Source organism: Terrapene carolina, unplaced genomic scaffold (assembly GCF_002925995.2).
Source record: "Terrapene carolina triunguis isolate 2854851 unplaced genomic scaffold, T_m_triunguis-2.0 Scaffold35022, whole genome shotgun sequence".
NCBI lineage: Eukaryota > Metazoa > Chordata > Testudines > Emydidae > Terrapene > Terrapene triunguis.
In genome coordinates this window covers 10367710-10387358 of record NW_020699373.1, presented here as the reverse complement: position 1 = coordinate 10387358, position 19649 = coordinate 10367710, and the positions used below count along the sequence as shown (strand labels likewise).

Below are 19649 nucleotides of genomic sequence, written 5' to 3'. Positions count from 1 at the left end.
GTGTCTGCCCTACCCATGGAACTAAAGAGTCAGTCTCTTTCTCTGGCACAATTTAATAATATAATTATTTATACAAACTGGAACAGCTTCAACAAGAGAGATTGAGACCCACATTAGAATATCCCACAGGCAAGTGATATAATATCCTCTCAGCTGCAGGTTGAATGTGCTAGGGTACTGTGGATCCCCATATGACACATCAGCCGGTGTGCTAATGGTCCAATTCTTATATCAGTGTAAAAATTAAGATTTAAATAGTTTTAAGTCAATAGCTTTACTCCAATTTTAGTCTTCTAATTGCAGACAACATTTAGATGAGAATCTGGCATGGATCTGTAGAATCCTTCCCTTGGTCAGTTGCCTACTTCATTCACTGCACAGTGGTGGACATGTTTACCAAGTGAGGTTGGGGACCTGTGGAAGGACTAGATGATAATTATGTGATTAGACTGTTCTCCATGTATATTCACCAAGAAGGAAAGTTTTGGTTTCTTGGGTATGTTAAGGTTGCAAAGTAAAGCATTCAAACTTTTTTTTGCAACTGCTTCTTTACAAATTTCTATTTTCTACAGAATTTTTTAAATGTAGAACTAGTTGCAAGACCACTTTATAATGCTATGTCATACACACAATATACACTTATTATGGCAAGGGTTTCTGCAGAAATTGGTATGTTTCAATATGCATCTTAAACAAATACAGAAGTGGGCATGATTTATTTAATACCCACATGGATAAAAAGGTTAAAAAATTTTTAGTTTGATCCAAAGTTCCATGTGCATACATATGCACTAGATCCCTTTTTTCTTTTAGAAAACTGACTTTTTAATATTAGCTTATTATATCTATTAAAACATTATTTTAATAACGCTGTTTAGGTTAAAACTACCTTATTAAAATAATACTAGATAGTCCTTATCGCCATACAGTTATCAAAACTTAAACTTTCTACTCAGCCAACTAGAACATTAGTGCCTTCTGGGGAGGAGTGGGGTGAGCATGTTTAAAAAAAAAAAAAAAATTATAATGGGAAAATGTATTTTGAAAAAAAGCTGGACTGCAGAATCTGCAGACTGAAAGCATTCATTTAAATAAAATAGTAAGATTCTAGGTTTTATGGTTGTGAGGAAAACTTCTCAAATATAAACAGAATATATTGATTCACTATTGTCTTCTTGAGACTCCAAGTAGCTTGAAACAATGAATTGGAGAGGTGGTGACTCCTTTGCCCTCTATTCATTTCATTGGGGTGTTGAGAACTCTAAAGCTTAGAGATGGTACTAATACCAATATTAAGGCCTGGTCTACACCTAAAACTTAGCTTGACCTACCTACATAGCTCAGGGTGTAAAAAATTTACTCCCCTGTGCGATGTACAGTAGATTAGGCATGGCTAGGTCAACGGAAATATTATTCTATTGACCTAGTTACAGCCTCTCAGAGAGGTGGGTTACCTACATTGATGGGAAGAATCCCTTCCGTCAATGGAGGAAGCATCTAAACTACAGTGTTACAGTAGGAAAGCTGCAGTGGTGTTGCTGAGCTGCTGTACTGTAGACATATCCATAAGTATTTTATTGCTGTTCATTTAAATGGATCGAATGGGGTAGAGTATGGAAGTGTTTCCCACTGGGAATGGGAATTGGAAGTTGCTGCAGGGAAGCAAATGAAGGGGAAGAAATAGAGGGAAAGTCGGGGAAGTGGTTGAAAAATGGAGAAAGGAGAATAGAAAGGGAAGACAGGGCAAGAGTTGAGGTGTCATAAATGTAAGCATATTTTCCCCACTGAGTGAAGCTAGATAGCATGAAGAAATAGTGACTGAACTTTTATCTAATGTATAGAGGTCTCATATTCTACCATCCATCTTTATGCAATTTTTTCATTGATATCAGTGGGACTGAAAGTAGCATATAGTCCTAAATTTATACCCTAGTCCAAAGTGTTGTGAACTCTCATGATTTTATTGCCACTCTTGCAATATTTGGTATCTTCTTAAAAGCCTCAGGTCCTGGAGTCATGTGGTTAGGTGAGAATCTCAGCTTTCGTTTATAAAAGTTCATTCCTGGCCCTCGTGGTTGCAGAGAAAAGCTTAAAAATGTGAACCCTAAAGACTCAAAATCAGAAGGCAAATACCCCCTCCCCATTTTTTATAATCTTCATGATTTTGCGGGCCTGATTTAACATTTTTGGCCACTTGAGGTTGGCAATGCTGAAACCATAGTTAAAAAGTTGAATTCTTTCTACAGAATGAGTTTGATACCCCTAACCTAGCATTGGTTAAGCAGTTAAGGGTATGAAAGGACAGATTTAATTGAGATGCTTTTGATAGTTTGACATACTTTCATGACATTTTCCTGGATGTGTGGGAGGAAATGATTTTTTAAAATGTAACTTTCTAATTTCTGTAAAATCCATACACACAAGCTCAGTTTTGAAGAACTGTGGAAATTTGGGCTACAAAAATAGACTTGGTACATACCTGTAGTTCCAGGGGCAGGGGAGAAATAAATGTTACTGTCCAGTGTTCCTTTTACTTTTCTGTGTGTGTGTGTGTGTGTGTGTGTGTGTGTGTGTGAGAATTATGTCAAAATGAAAAAGTACATAATTGTATATGCCCTTTTTACAGTGACTGAGCGGAATTGCTATCACTTGTTGCTCCCACCAGCTAAAACTTTGCTTTATTTCATACTGTGCATTACTAGATTATCCAGTTTCCTTTGCAAAAAAACAAAATAAAACAAAAAAAAATCCACAACTCATCACATTCTTTCCTTTATAATTTATAACAATGTTTTTCTTTCTTTCTTTAACCTTATTTATCACTGCCTTTGCAATAACTTGCTCTCTAACTTTTTCCATTTTCTCTCTTCATTTTTTTTTCATACAGTGTTGTTACAGATCTTATAGCAGTCGGTTTAAAGGTAGGAATCTTTTTCTGTCCTTTCATATGCACTTGTTACCTCTTTATTTATAGCACTTTTATTTCTTGTTGATACCATATTGATGTTCATATCAATCATGTATTATTGTGCTATTTATGTCTTAGCAATGGTCCTGTACCTTTATTTCAGCCTTCAATATTTTTTTTAAAAACTGAGTGTTCAGCAGTCAGTCTCCTGTCCTTTACAAGTCCATATGAGTTTTTTTCTCACCAAACTTTAAAAAGTTTATTTACTGGAAATTGAATTTAGTGTTACAAATAGATATTGTTTATGAAGAGCAGAAATAGCTTGTACTCTGCACTCGGGACCAGGGACATAGAAATGCCAATGTAACAAAATATAACTGGGACGGACATTTGGTGTCAATTGTTTTGCTTCTGTTTAAGGCCCATTACGTATGTTTTCAATCTGAGAATCTAGTTCTCAAGCCCACTTTACATTCAGATTTTGTGCATGTTGTAGTAAGAAACTGGAGTCTTACAATTGTATTTAAAAATGCCAAATGTATTATTAACATTACTTATTTTTATTGTGGTAGTACCTAGAGGTCTCAGCCTCTTTGTGCTAGGCACTATACATCTGATAGACTTGCCGGTAAATATTTATCATTGTTGGCTTGTTATACATTTATCAGGATTCATATTAGGGCTGTTGATTAATTGCAGTTAACTCATGTGATTAACTCAAAAAAATTAATCGCGATTAATCACACTGTTAAAAAATAGATACCAATTGAAATTTATTAAATATTTTTGGATGTTTTTCTACATTTTCAAATATATTTCTACTACAACACAGAACACAAAGTATACAGTGCTCACTTTATATTATTTTTGATTACCAATATTTGCACTGTAAAAAGGTAAAAGAAATAGTATTTTTCAGTTCACCTCATACAAGTACTGTAGTGCAGTCTCTTTATCGTGAAAGTGTAACTTACAAATGTAGATTTTTGTTGTTGCATAACTGCACTCAAAAGCAAAACAGTGTAGAACCTTAGAGCCTACAAGTCAACTCAGTCTTACTCCTTGTTCAGCTAATTGCTAAGACAAGCAAGTTTGTTTACATTTATGGGAGATACTGCTGCCTGCTTCTTATTTACAATGTCACCTGAAAGTAAGAACAGGTGTTCACATGGCACTTTTGTAGTCGGCGTTGCAAGGTATTTACATGCCAGATATGCTAAACATTGTATGCCCCTTCGTGCTTCGGCCACCATTCCAGAGGACATGCTTCCATGCTGATGATGGTTTTTTTTAAAAAAAAAAAAGCATTAATTAAATTTGTGACTAAACTCCTTGGGGAAGAATTGCATGTCTGTTTTACCTGCGTTCTGCCATATATTTCATGTTATAGCAATCTCGGATGATGACCCAGCACATGTTCATTTTAAGAACACTTTTTCACAGCAGATTTGACAAAACGCAAAGAAGGTACCAATGTGAGATTTCTAAAAATAGCTACAGCACTTGACCCAAGGTTTAAGAATCTGAAGTGCCTTCCAAAATCTGAGAGGGATGGAGGTGTGGAGCATGCTTTCAGAAGTCTTAAAAGAGCAACACTCAGATGCGGAAACTACAGAACCCGAACCACCAAAAAAGAAAATCAACCTTCTACTGGTGGCATTTGACTTAGATGATGAATATGAGCATGTGTTGGTCCGTTCTGCTTTGGATTGTTATCGAGCAAAACCCATCATCAGCATGGATGCATGTCCCCTGGAATGGTGGTTGAAGCATGAAGGGACATATGAATCTTCAGTGCATCTGGCATGAGAATATCTTGCAACGCCAGCTACAACAGTGCATTGCGAGCTCCTGTTCGCACTTTCAGGTGACGTAAACAAGAGCGGGCAGAATTATCTCCTGCAAATTGTAACCAAATTTGTTTGTTTGAACGATTGGCTGAAGTAGGATTGGGTGAACTTGTAGGCTCTAAAGTTTTACATTATTTTATTTTTGAATGTAGTTTTTTTGTACATAATTCTATATTTGCAAGTTCAACTTTCATGATAGAGATTGCACTACAGTACTTACATTAGGTGAATTGAAAAATACTATTTCTTGTGGTTTTTTTACAGTGCAAATATTTGTAATAAAAAAAATATATAGTGAGTACTGTACACTTTGTATCCTGTGTTGTAATTGAAATCAATATATTTGAAAATGTAGAAAACATTCACAAATATTTTAATAAATGATATTCTATTGTTTAACAGCACGATTAATTGTGATACTTTTTTTTTTTAATCGCTTGACAGCCCTAATTCATAGGTAGACAGATTTGTGATTAAAATTAAGACTGCCTCACAGACTCTAAACATTTAAAGTCATGTTTGTGTACGCAAGCCTTGACATTTTGGCATGTAAGTATTTTTAGGCTTATGCACAATGATTTTCAATGATCCAAGATTGTGCTGGATCCTTCTTCCTCTCCTCAGTCTGTTTCGGCACTGTTGGCACAGATACTCTTAGCTGAGAGGCTTTGACTGCTCAGGTTTCTTTGTTAGAAGGAATCTCCTTTGTTTTCCTTACCTGACTTTCCCTGGTGCAGTAGATTCCTCTGCTTGCCCCATCAACACAACTGGTGCCATTAACAGTCTGTGGCCATTGTGGCTCCATCAATACACTCTTTAGTCATACCAGCACTTCCAGCTCTGCTGATACACTCACGGATTATGCTGGAATTCACCCGAGGCTGGCACTTTTCACGTGCTCTGCAGCTATCCCGACTCTTCCAGCACCAAGTTGATACAGTCTGCGGGCTTACTCACACCACTAGTGCTGATGACTTTGTCCGCCTTTTGATCATCCCAACTATTGCCTGCTTTGAACCTTGTCCGTGTCTTGTGTACAAACATCCTCAAACCCCAGTGGGAACTGCTCCTCCCTATTCTGAGGATGTTTGTTTTTTCTTTGAACTCAGAGAGAGTAGCCTGTTCCTCATTCCAGACCCTTTAGATCCCCCTGCAGGTCTTCTTCAAATACCAAACCTAAAGACCCAAGATTGGTTCCCTACAGGAACTTCCTACTTGGGTCGCCCACCATCGATGTCTCAGATTGTCTTTTCCTCTATGGCCTTATGGTCTTGGTCTACCCTGAGAGATTCTAGACTTAACTCCTGCACTACAGAAGTTTCTCAGCATCTTCCTGCCATCCTGCAACCTGATGCCATGGATTCTATGGAGGAAGGACGTTCCTCTTCACGTCTCTTCCACTTTGCTGGACAAAGTGGTAACTCTAGAGTAGGCTGCCTCTCAGAGGACTCCAGAGTTTTTTCAGATCCTAATGAAGATGGTGGTTATCTTTTTTTAGGTGTCCAGGTGGAGATTGTGTAGGAGAACCTGCGTGCTTTCCTGGACGTCTTACAGATACCTGTTCCAGGAATGGGTTGTCCTTCCTATCAGCGAAGCTTTACTAGACCCTGTGAAGGCTCTGGCAGACTTTGGCCTCTCTACCTCCTCTGGCTAGGGTAGACAGAAGATACCAAGTCGCTCAACGAGACTTCGCTCTCCCAGTTTCTGATTCCTTAGTGGTTGCAACCACTAACAAATGATTTTGCCAATCTAAAACTATGTAATTAAAGAGACTTTATCTGTATGGGTGTAAGGCTTATTCCACTGCCACACTTAAAATGAGAGTTGCCAATTATCAGGTTCTATTATCTAAATATAATTATGTTAACTTCTTGGCCAGCTCCAAGATGGCGTTTTTGGTGGCAATTACTTATGCAAGGAGGGTTTCAGAACTTCAGGCTCTCCTAGCCAACCCTCTTTCTATGGCCTTTCATAAGGACAAGGTGTTCCCTAGGCCAGTGGCTCTCAACCTTTCCAGACTACTGTGTCCCTTTCAGGAGTCTGATTTGTCTTGCATACCCCAAGTTTCTCCTCACTTAAAAACTGCTTGCTTACAAAATCAGACATCAAAATACAATAGTGTGTCACAGCACACTATTACTGAAAAATTGCTTACTTTCTCATTTTTACCATATAATTATAAAATAAATCAATTATAAAATAAAAACAATTCAGTGTATAGTATATAGAGCAGTATTAATAAGTCATTGTGTGGCATTTTAATTTGTACTGTCTTCACTAGTGCTTCTTATGTAGCCTGTTGTAAAACTAAGCAAATATCTAGATGAGTTAATGTACCACTTGGAAGACCTCTGGGTATGCGTACCTCTGGTTGAGAAGCACTGCCCTAGGCAACATCCTAAGTTTATGCCTAAGGTAGTGTCAGCCTTTCTTCTAAACCAGTGTTTCCCAAACTTGGGACGCTGTTTGTGTACCTGCCATGTCCGCAGGTCCGGCCGATTGCGGCTCCCACTGGCCGCGGTTTGCTGCTCCAGGCCAATGGGGGCTGCGGGAAGCGGCGTGGGCCGAGGGATGTGCTGGCCGCCCTTCCTGCAGCTCCCATTGGCCTGGAGCGGCGAACTGCGGCCAGTGGGAGCTGCGATCGGCCGGACCTGCGGATGCGGCAGGTAAACAAACCGGCCTGGCCCGCCAGGGACTTTCCCTACACAAGCGGCGTCCCAAGTTTGGGAAACACTGTTCTAAACCAAACCATTAACTTTCTGATATTTTCCCCAAAGCCCCATTTGTGTAAGGCTAAGGAACCACCTCCATATCTTGGATGTTCGAAGAGCCCTGGTGTTTTACTTGGACCATACAAGACCCTTTAGATCTTTCCCCAGACCTTGTGGCTTATACTGAAAGAGCTAAGGGTCAACCAGTGTCATCTCAGCAAATCTCACTGGGCTTCTGACTCTGTCAAATTCTGCCATGAGCTTTCTGAAGTGTCTTCTCCATCAAGAAAAACCGCTCACTCTACCAGAACTTAGTGCACCACTTCAGCTTTCCTGAGCAATATCGCAGGAGGATATATGCAAGGAAGCAACAGAGTCACCTGTGTGTACCTTCTCTACTCATTATACCATCACTCAGTCCTCTCTTGATGATGCCAGTTTTGGCAAGTCCGTGTTTCCGTCTCTCCTCAGATGATCCAAAGTCCCTCCATCTGTGAATGAACTGCTGATGTCACCTACAGTGGAGTGTGTGTGTGTGTGTGTGTGTGTGTGTGTGTGTGCACGCACAATCTACCTTCAGTGAACATGGAGAACAGTTGATCTCCATCCTCTTTATAACAGCCCTTAACATATTGAAGACTTGCATCCCAACGCAGTCGTCTTTTCTCAAGACTAAACGTGCCCAATTTTTTAATCTTTCCTCGTAGGTCAGGCTTTCTAAACCTTTTATCATTCTTGTTGTTGCTCTCCTCTGGAATCTCTTCAATTTATCCACATCTTAATGTGTCGTGCCCAAAACTGGACTCATCATTCCAGTTGAAGCCTCACCACTGCTGAGCAGAGTGGGACAATTACATCCCATATTTTATATATGGTAATCCTGTTAATAGAACCCAGAATATTAGCCTTTTTTACAGTTGCATCACATGGTTGACTCATCGTCAATTTGTGATCCACTATAACCCCCAGATCCTTTTCAGCAATGCTGCCTGGCTTGTCCAGTTCTGCCCTCACTTCCACCTGTGCTACTTCAATGAGGCAAAAATTTGCTTCAAGCCATTGTAAAATTCCGCTCTTACCATTTTAGATGCTGCATGTTATCTCTCTCTTCTCCCCCCCTCCCCCCCCCCCCCCCCCCCCCCCCGGACAAAGTATATCGTTCAAAACTGGTGTTTTGGGTCTGATTCATTTGGAAGCTAAAAAATACATTCCGGATTTATGTTCAATGATTTAAGCGGTGTAAAAATAATTTAGTTTCAAAAGTGCTTTGTAGTCACGTAATAGGAATCCTATCTAGTATTTTGCCTGGAAGGAGGACGTGTGGAAAAAGAAAGAGTTTAGTTCACTTTAATTAACTGCAGGGAGTTATGGACCTTCATTTATTTGTAATTACAATCTGTGAATGATATTCCAAGACCTAATGAAGGCATGCAGCCTGAAAAAGGCTGCTGGATGAGCAAACCACTGAGCCTCACCGCTAGAGCTCAGGTCTACTTACAAACCCAATCTCTTCAACATATAGGAAAGAGTATTACTCAACATTACACGTACAGATTCATGAGGCCAAACAGCCACTGTCCAATAAATATAACGGCTATCATGGTAGTGAAATAAGAAAAGGTCTGCTTCTCTGCCTTTGACTTTTTTCTGTTGGCGGCATCCCACCATCTGCCAACCAGTAAGTTATGACACACAGACTTTGTTCAAGTTCCATTTTTTTCTAGCTATGGAGATTTCTCTTGCTTTGTTCAGATTAGCTGCTCAGAATATTTTCTATTTTTGTATTGTTTGATACTGGCTTCCTACTTTCAAGTAGAAGTAGTTTGAATAACTTGTCAAGATTCTTAAATGAACTATGTAATGTCTTACCAATCTATTCACGAATCACCGTAGGATTGTGGACTTAGTATTTAAGAAGCTGAAGTTACAGTGATCATTCTCTTAAAGGCTCAAATGATACCTCTCTCTTAAAAATGTATTGTTGGTAATCATTTTGAATATGAAGAATTAAAGAGAGCCATCAGGGCCTGGATCTTTCTCCTAAGCCACATTTCCTACCATGGGAAGCTAGGTTGTGTGGATTGAGAACTCTTAATTACTGTTTCTAGACTGTAGTTTATTAAAAAAAAAGTTCAGATAAATTTTGCTCATCTTGTGTAAGTGGATACAACCTTATATACAAACATTTTATGACCTTGTGGGTGTCTCTCTTATCTCATAGTCCTGAAACATGTTCCACCAGGCCAAAAACAATGTTTGAGGAATGTGTCTATCTCAGAGGTATGCAAGGTTGTTACTTGGAGTCAGTTTGAGCATTTATGCAGCATTATTCTCTAGACTTGGCAACTAGATACAGTCCAGTTTGGGAGAGTAGTCCATCAATTTTCAACTAGCTCTTTACAGGCCCACGTTATTGGAATTAATCTCCCCAAAGTGGGAAGCCTCCTTGTCATCTCCAAAGAACTAGATACGGAAGGTAACTTTAGTACTCCCTCAATTTTAATTTTGCCTCTGTAGTAGTGAGTGGGAGACTTTTACTGAAAAGAATGTGGGGCTGTTTTCTCAAATAAAATTTTTCTTTCAATTTTTGTTCCAGTTTTGGTCAGTTCAGTCTTAGAGAAACTATTTAATTTCCTTACTACATTAAAGAAACAACTGCAGAATCCAGGCCTTTCTGCTTTTGTTTTCTCCCAGTATGCTAACCTTGGACTATGTTGCAGAAGGTGATGGGGGAAGAAGAGAGGAAAACATGACTTTTTACAGATGACACCTTTTTTGTTTTTTTGTTTAATATGTAGGTATTCCTTGTATCATATACAGCAGGGTAATGAATTTATGTGAATTTACTAGGAAAAAAGCCAGCATTGGAGACTGGCAAACAATTGGAAATTTGCAGAATATCCAGAAAAGCTATTTAGTTTGTGGAGAGAGAGGAAATAACTGCTGAAATGTAGGTTTTCATGGTTTTTGGAACCAAAGACAGCCAAATAAATGCAGTGAGTTTTTGATTCACCATAATAAAATATAGGAAATATCTAGGTTGTTCTTTTTCTCTTTAAAATTGTATAATACTTCCATCAGTCTGGCAAAACTGTCAAGAGAGCTTATCAGCATGGGGAGAAATCTAATTCACCTTTACTTGCATATGAGAATGACAATCCCTACTCTATAAAATCATGCACTTATTAAGTGTGCAAACATTCATCTGGACACACACACACTATGTGCCTATTTCTTATCCTCTTCACTCTGATCAAGTCAGTGACACTCTGACAAGCCCCATTTGTATTGTTGACACAGATACCCCCTCCATTTACTAACCTTTCATGTCTGAGACATCAGTTATCTTCCCTTTCCCACCAAATCCATTACATCTCAGCAGAAGCACTTCAAAACCACAGTCACTCGTCATCTGTTCCCCTGTTGCCAGGTGCCTGACCTAGCTTCTTGAATGCGCACACTCTGCACTCTCCAGAGGGACTGAGGGTTCTGCCTTATTCCCTGCATGTTTATGGAGAATACACTAGAGCTTTTGGGCTCTTTGATCTTTCCCTGGATGGGGAAATAAGGAACTAAGGCTATAGCTACACAAGAGAGCTTACAGCTGCACTGCTGTAAGCTCTCTAGTGTAGCCACTCTAAGCTGACAGGAGAGAGCTCTCTTATCGACTTAATTAATCCACCCCCAATGGTCAGCGGTAGTTATGCTGACGGGAGAAGCTCTCCTGCCGACATAGTGCTGTCCACACTGGCACTTAGATCGGTGTCACTTATGTCGCTCGGGGGTGGTTTATTCATACCCTTGAGCAATATAAGTTAGATCAGTAGAAGTGGTAGTGTAGACATAGCCTGAGTCTTAAATCTACCTCCAGAGGCATAGAGAATTAGAAACTAGGGTCAGTTGTGGGATAAATGCTGCAAGGCAACAGAATGGGGGAGTCCCTTAGATTTATTAATCTCAGCTTGCAGAAAGGTGAGGCTAGAACAGCCCTGGCCTAGGAGAGGGGAAGTCTGAAGGAACTAGGATCCTGGGGAATCTAGGAGTGCAGGGAAAGGCTCATTACAGCTGTTCATCCATGTGCTCTGCTGTTCAGCTGGGAAGTCTACAGTCCAAGCAGTGCAATAGCAGAAGCTGTTCTCTTATTAACTTAGAAAACAATCAGCAGTTCCCGCTGCCTGGGAGATGCAGCATCAGTTATACCCGGTACACACTTTTTAAAGGTTTTTGCAACCATGAGGGCTTGAGACTTGACTGTTTCTGTAAGTGAAATTTGAGATTCTGTACGACCTGATGGAGATGGTTCAACTTGAATTGGACAACACGCTTTTTGCCATGGATGAGCGTGAATTGTTTTTAATGGCTGGTTTGTCTCTAATTAGCAGTAGAATTCTGGACAGCTCATTGTATAGACTAACATTTTGAATGGCTTTTCCTGTCACAGTAGAAATTTTCTGTTCCTTTCCAGAAATGTTGTTAAATCTTAAGTGTGTAGCAAGTCTATTTGGAATGTCAAATATTACAAAAGAAAAGTGACACAGGTCAGCATGATCCCCACAGTTCAGAAATCGCCATGTCTCTTTTTTTTAAAAACACGATCAAATTTGTTTAATATGTTTCTCAGCAGTAGAGCAGAATAGTAGTTTATAAGTTAGGGCTTGTAGTAGGGAGTATCACAGTTTGCCATCTATTGAACTATGAAATGAGATTTTGCATTCCTAAATGTATATGGCAGAAGGTAGAGTCCATGCAGCCCTCTATCAGTGATGCAGCCACCCAGCTTCTGATAAATGCAATTAATACTTCTAGTTAATTGAGTTCACTTTATTATTCTTACTGTCATTGCAGAATTAGAGGAACTCTTTTCCTTACTCAACTGAAAAGGTTAAAATTCTGAGATTTGGTGACTTCAGAAGCAAAAGTTTTATTTAAAAGTAATTTGTAAGAATCTATTAAATTGTATAAAAGTTTGTGGGGAGTCGGATCATATTTGAGCTTGATCTATATTAAAATGATATAATGTATCAACGTCATCTTAAATTGTATTGAAACTTTGTTAAAAGCATAGTACATAGTGGTATATGTAAGGATCTATAAGAGTGTTGAGAACCAGCACTCTGCTCACTGTAAGTCCAGGTAATTTCTGGAGAAGGACCTGATTGAGGGAAGAGGAGGCTAATTACTAGATCAGTGTGAGCTGGGCGAGCTAATGAGCTAGTTAATCCATTAACTGCAAAAAGTAGAAAAGTGCAGAGTAAGGAAGTGCATAAGGGGCAATGAGAGAGAGAGTGGGAGTGGCTAGACAGGATAAAGCAGTGGTTTTCAAACTTTTTTTCTGGCGACCCAGTTGAAGAAAATTATTGATGCACGTGACCCAGTGGAGCTGGAGATGAGGGGTTTGGGGTGTGAGAGGGGCTCAGAGCTGGAGTAGAGGGTTGGGGTGAGGGCTGCAGGGTGGGGCCAGGAATTGGGGGGTTCTGGGCTGGGACAGGTCGGGGTGTGGGAGGGGGTCAGGGCTCTGGGCTGGGGGTGCAGACTCTGGGGTGGGGCTAGGGATGAGAGGTTTGGGGTGCAGGAAGGTGCTCTGGGTTGGGGCAGGGGATTGGGGTGTGGGCTTACCTCGGGTGGCTCCTGGTCAGCAGTGCAGCGGGGGTGCTAAGGCAGGCTTCCTGCCTGTCCTGGCACCGCAGACTGTGTTGCGGCCAACAGTAGGCCCAGCTCCTAGGCGGAAGCGCGCAAGTGGCTCTGCATAGCTCTTGCTTGGAGGCACTGCCTCTTTCCGCCCCCTCCCCCAGCTCCCATTGGTTGGTTCCTGGACAGTGGGAGTGTAGAGCCGGTGCTCGGGGCCGGGGCAGCACGCGGAGCCCTGTGGCCCCCCCCACCTAGGAGCTGGACCTGCTGCTGGCCGCTTCCAGGGCACAGCGCGGTGTCAGAACAAGTAGGGACTAGCCTGCCTTAGCCGGGCAGCACCACTGACGGGACTTTTAATGGCCTGGTCGGCGGTCCTGACCAGAGCTGCTGCGACCCAGTGCCTTACATTCCACAATCCAGTACTGGGTCGCGACCCACAGTTTGAAAACCACTGGGATTAAGGGAGATCTGTGTGGAGAGATCTCTTCCCTCTGGCAAAAGGGGATGATGTTTGTATATCACTGTAAATGGAGTTGCTACACAGGACTGGAAGAGGGTGGTGGTTGAGATAACACAAGTAAACTACACATAGGTCACAAATTAACTATGTGTCTGTGTCTACAAACTGGTCTTGCTAGAGCCATTTGTACAAGATGACAGGAGGAGAGGGCTGCACTTTGTCACAGGATTATTTGGTACATTGCAAAGATGTTAAAGTAAAACTTTAATTTCTTTGAGTTAGAAATTGTGTCCCTATTAACCTTTTCAGTATAATCAATTTGTCACTGATTTTTTTCCCAGGTAATAAAATCAGACTTGTAAATAAATGCAAGTTTATAGTGCAAATGACATCAACTGTTCAAACTAGTTTTAATTTTTTCCCCCTCCAAATTTCTTTCCTTGGTTTGGTTTGTAAAAGAAATGTTGATTGCTATATTTAAACAGCATGTTTTTTACCTGTTGCAACTTAGTACATTTCATCCATGAACAAAAGTCATCGTGCAACTTGTTGAACACTTGTCTCACTTGTGTGGTCTAATACTAATTTTAAAATTGACATTATTAAACAAGTGGGTGGCTATAGAACTATTAATGCCATTGCAGCTGGAAAATTTGAACAAAATAGAGCCTTTTCAGTAAAGAATTTAAAAATGAATTTGCATTAAATTAAAACTTTCAGAGATTGTTGCATCAAACATAGAAAATAAAGCAAAAACACTATCGTGTGCTTCCCCCTAGTTCAGGGCTTCTCAACCTTTCTCTTGCTGAGGCCTACCCCAATATGCTATAAAATCTCCATGGCCCACCTGTGCCACAGCAACTGGTTTTCTGCATATAAAAGCCAGGGCTGGCATTAAGGGATAGCAAGCAGGGCAATTGCCTGCGGCCCCATGCCACAGGGGCCCCCACGAAGCTACGTTGCTCAGGCTTTGGCTTCAGCCCTGTGTGGCGGGGCTCGGGGCCTAGGACTCCAGCCCCATGTGATGGGGCTTTGGCTTTCTGCCCTGAGCCCCAGCGAGTCTAACGCTGGCCCTGCTTGGCAGACCCCCTGAAACCTGCTTTCGGCCCCCTAGGGGGCCCCGGACTCCTGGTTGAAAGTCACTGCCCTAGTTTATGCTCTGGCTCTATCAGTCTCTATCAGTCATCCTTAGTGCTCTCCGTTTTTGTTATGCCATAGAATCAACTATCTATTAACTTGTGGTTGGGGCTCTGGGTGCTTTGACCAACTTCAACCATGCACCTTTAAGAAAAGCTAAAGAAGTTTGGTATGTGCTTTCTTTGTTTACATAACAATACATCTCACCATATTAAAAACTGCAAATAATATATAAAGATAATTTTACTTAACTGCATATTTTGAGTCTGACCCAATGGGTTAAATTGTGAAATGGCTTTTATTTAAAAACTTTTAAAAATATTGAATCTCTTTCAGATAATTAAACTGGTATTAAGGCTTATTGGAAACTGGTTTTCCTTTACAATGCCTATTGACGTACCCAGCAACTGGTAGAGATGGTACATATTGGAAATGTGTTAAAGCACCTTGGATTGTTTAATAAGACAGATTGCATATTCTCACACTATTAAAGCATCTCTTGCAATGCAGTTTTTATCAGACTACTATGTTGTCACTGGATGGGTGAAAGGACTCTTAAAGAATTACCAGCAAATGAGTCAACAGACTGTTTTATTCCATATTCCTACTTGGGGACCCCAAACATAAAAGGAGGCAGCATACTGGTACATTTTAACAGAAACATGAAATGGAGAACACACACATAAATATATTGTAAACTGATTTTGTTGTGCACACAAGTTTGTTATAAATAAGAATATAGCTTCTAATGTAGGCCAGGTCTACACTACAAAGTTAGGTTGATGCAAAGCGACTTACATAGGCCTATTTGTACATGTGTCCACACTCAAATTTGCCTCTGGTTAACGTAAGCGCCCTGTTACAGCAATATAGTAAAACCATCTCCCTGAATGTCGTGGAGCCATGGTTGACCTACTAGGGTTAATGTAATACACGTGTAGCCACTGCGTGACCTGTATTGACTCCAGCAGCTGCTCCAGAATGCTTTAAATCCCACTCTCCAGGGGTAACAGACCAGAAGCCAGTCTCCCCTTTCAGTCCCTCTGTGTTTTTTGAAATGCCTGTTCCATGCTTAGGAGCTAGCCCTTGTGTGCAGCTGCCCAAATGTCCATGCTGGCTCTGCACACTGGATGAACTCCTGGAGGAGACACTAGGTATTGGATCTCCTGGGCCTGTTGGGAGAAGCTGTGCAAGCACAGCTGTAGAACCTTGGACATCTATGGGCAGATTGCATTGGGGATGCACGCAAAGGGGTATAAAAAGGATCAGCAGCAGTGCCATGTGAAAGCCAAGGAACTTCGCCAGGCAGACCATAAGGCCAGAGGCACCAACAATCAATCTGGTGTTGAGCCACATGCCTGCTGCTTTTACAAAGAGCTGCATGCCATACTTGGGGAAGGCCCCATCTGATCCCCTGAATACCTTGGAGGAGCCTGAAACAGAGCGCTGCCGTGAACAGCGCGGAGAACGAAGGTTGGCGGTGGGGGAAAGACACGACAGGAAGCACAGACCACTGCTGCGCCTATACATTAAGGGCTTTTTCAAAGTCTCCCTCCCTCCTAGCTCTACACTGGGCTCTTGTAATGGCTTTTGTGTTTGGCTGTTCATAGCAGACAGCTGCTCTTCCTCCCTCCACCCTGGCAGCAGTTTTACCCCTTTTCCTCACAGATGATATGCAGGACACAACAGACAGCTGTAACCCCTGGGATATTTTTCTCATTGAGCTCCAATCTAGTGAGTAAACTCTGCCAGCATCCCTTCAGTCTACTAAAAGCATATTCAACAGTAGTTCTACACCTGCTGAGCTGGTAGTTGACTCTTTCTTTAGTGCTGTGTAGGTGGCCAATATATGGCTTCATGAGCCAGGAAAGCAAGGGATAGGCTGGGTCCCCAGAATCACTTTTGACATTTCAGCATCACCAGTGGTAATCTGTTGGTCAGGAAAAAATCTCCCTGATTGCAGCTTTTTGAGCAATCTTATGTTCTTAAAGATGCGAACGTCCTGCACTTTCCCTCAGTAGCCCACATTGATACCAGTGAAGCATCCCCAGTGGTCCAACAGTGCTTCATAACTGTAGAAAAGTACTCCTTTCTGTTGATGTAATCTGTGGCAAGGCATGCTTGTGCCAAGATAGGAATATGTGTGGCCTGTACCACCCCACCACAGTTTAGGAACCCCATTGCTGCAAATCCCTCCGCAGGGATTAACAACTACGCAGTTGCCGAGAGTCAGTCCTGAGTAGCAGGGGAAAATTAGTGGCCATACATACTTGTATGACAGTGTCTCCCACCGTGGATTTTCCATTGGCCAGTGGCATTTTTGTGTTGCAAGTTTCCAGAGTGTGATTGTTTCTCCACTTCAGTGCAGCTTCCATTCTGATGTCCCTGCGCTGGAGGGCTGGGGTGAGCCCAGCACACAGATCCAGGAATGTGGCCTTTCACCTATGCTAATCATCCCAAAGCTGCAATACGATGCAATCCCACCAGTCAGTGCTCATTTCTTGGGCCCAGAAGGGGCTCTCCATCAACTGCTACTGCTTCATGAATGCCACCAACACCTTTGAATAGTTTTTTTGCTGTTTCTTAGCAAACTGTCCTCAAAGAAATCCTAATGTCCCCTATTGTTGCTGTACTTCTGGTGGGCCTGTTAATACAGGAGAATCATGTTCTGTATTTGCAACTTTCATTGGACTAGCACAGAGGTCTGCGGGGTCTGTGCTTCTGTCAGACAGTGGAGACCATAATGCGCCATGCAGGTTTGTGGGATGTGAAAATTTATGGGATAGGGATGGCATTATGGGATGGAGAAAGCCCTATGCTGTGAACTTGACCCCTAACTCCCAGAGGTTGCTGCACACGTAATTTCTACCCCACAACAGGTTGCAAAAATGTCTCAATCATTGCACTGGACAGCAGTGCATGGCACACTGGGATACCTACTCGTGGTGCACTGCACTTTGCATCAGCAGAGGTGCACTCCTGGTGAGTACCTGCAGTTCCAACGCAAGCAGCCAAGTATGCATGTGCCTGAGCAACATACAAACTTTGATGGCTGCACTCTGACATAACCTGCTTCAACCAAAGTTGTTAGTGTAGATATGGCCTTACTCTTATATCATTGATTCCTAGGATACTGCTGGTCAGAGATTTTGTGATGGTAAAGTATTCAATCAGCAGGAGAAATGACATTTACACCATTCTTTAGCTGCTTGCTTATTCATAACTGCTACTAGCTTTTGACTAGTATACATCTAATTGTCTCTTTCTCTATATTCTAAAATGAATGCATCACATTTGTACATTGAAATGAAAATCTCTTTCCAGAATGGGGAAGGAATGTTCAGATTACATTTTAAACATGAAACAGGTCTCTTCCAGAAGATCCCTTCAATTTTCTCTTGCAGTAGTTGGTGACTACCCTGAATGTAAAGTGGCATTGTCAGCTTGGATTTTTAAAAACTGAGTAACTTAAAAATATATATTTTTTTTTATAGGGAATCCTTCTAATAGTATGCCCTGAATTTAATACTCTTCTGTGTGGGTAAAAGGATCTGTTCAGCAGGGAAGAAGCTGCTTCAGCGGAAACAACCAAAGTGACTATACACAAAGTGCTGTCAAATACATGAATTTTTTTTTTTTCAGTAGATCTGGTTCTATTCCCATCTCGGCTTACTGGCCTGTTAAGTGACCTTGGGTGAGTCACTTCACCATTCTGCCTGTTTCCCCAATGTAAAAATGGGCCTAATGATACTGACCAGCTTCTGTAAAGCACTCTGAGATCTACTGATGAAAAGCCCTATATAAAATCTCGATATTGTAACTGGTAGGTACACAGGTTTCAAGCATTCGTGATTATCAGTTTGATGTCCCTTTTTAATTGCTTTTTATTTCTTTAATCTAAAGAAATAAAACCCAGCCAGTCTTAGGTGTTTTTGCTTTTCTGATCTTATTAATAGGACATTCTATGGCAAATCAGATGCATTGCATTGATTAATTTGTGTGTCATGGTATTTTTTCAAGTCCTACTAGGTAACTAGGTGAGCATTCCTTAAATATATTTTTCCCACAATTTAAAATTGGAATATAAAGACCTTTGATTGGTAATTATGGATAGAGGTTTAGTGTAATGAATGTTGTCGTTTTGAAAATGTTTCATGTTAGTTTTGAGTATTCTCTGAATCCTCATCTATTTTCAGGGTAATCGAGTAGTCTTAGAGTGAGTAGGCACTTAAGATCTTGTGAAATTAGTTGGAATAGCAGCCAATCCTCCTCTCCACCTTCTTGCCCCTTCAGGTTCTCTTTGGTGTTGGATAATTTGACGTAGCTACTGGTTCACCAATGCATGTTCTGATTTATTTGCATGTTTGGTTCGTGTGATTGACTCTTGAGGAAAGTATGTTAGGAAAGAATGTTGATCCTGCTAGGAGCCACATGCAAGCTAGACATACAGAATATTATAGTGCTTGGGTTTTCTGATTCTGTTATGTAGGTAAATCTGTGCCATTTAAATCTGATAATTTTTAGGCTTTTAGGACATAAAGCCCTTTTAATTTAGGCTTGACTCATAATAGTCTTTCTTCTTATGAGGTTGCTAAAATAGGGGAAATAAAGTTCTGTATGCTTTTAAAAAGTGTTGAAAGAAGTGTTCATCTGTAGCTTTGTGTTAGACCACTGTTTTAAGAACAGCTTTTCAGAGATAAGTGACTGCTTTTATTTACAAACAAGTTTGAAGGAATATCCATTCCTTTCTAGGCTGTTGAGTATGAGGCACAGGAATAAAGTAGAAAATAATTTCCTGTAAGAGGGAGAAGCACCTATATGTTGATCATGTAAGAATGTTGATGAAGTGGGATTACGGTTTATCTTCTGTCTGGAAATGCATCCAGAGCTTCATAGGGATGAAAAAGTAGCTGAGTGGAAGACAGACTGTTAACCATATTTGATTTCAATGTTGC

The 19649-nt window shown here is 41.0% G+C and overlaps 1 protein-coding gene across 2 annotated transcripts in view; it reads left to right on the top strand.

The window, feature by feature from the left end:
• The window catches only part of LOC112118351 (polypyrimidine tract-binding protein 3), a 97978-nt gene that overhangs the window by 6171 nt on the left and 72158 nt on the right, over window positions 1-19649 (top strand). Inside the window, exon 2 of one of the 2 annotated variants that reach the window (XM_024216618.3) lies at window positions 2888-2921. The exons of the other annotated variant lie outside the window; for it this stretch is intronic. Within the exon in view, the coding sequence (XP_024072386.1) occupies window positions 2888-2921 (34 nt within the window). The remainder of the gene's footprint in view (window positions 1-2887; window positions 2922-19649) is intronic. 2 annotated transcript variants of the gene reach the window in all.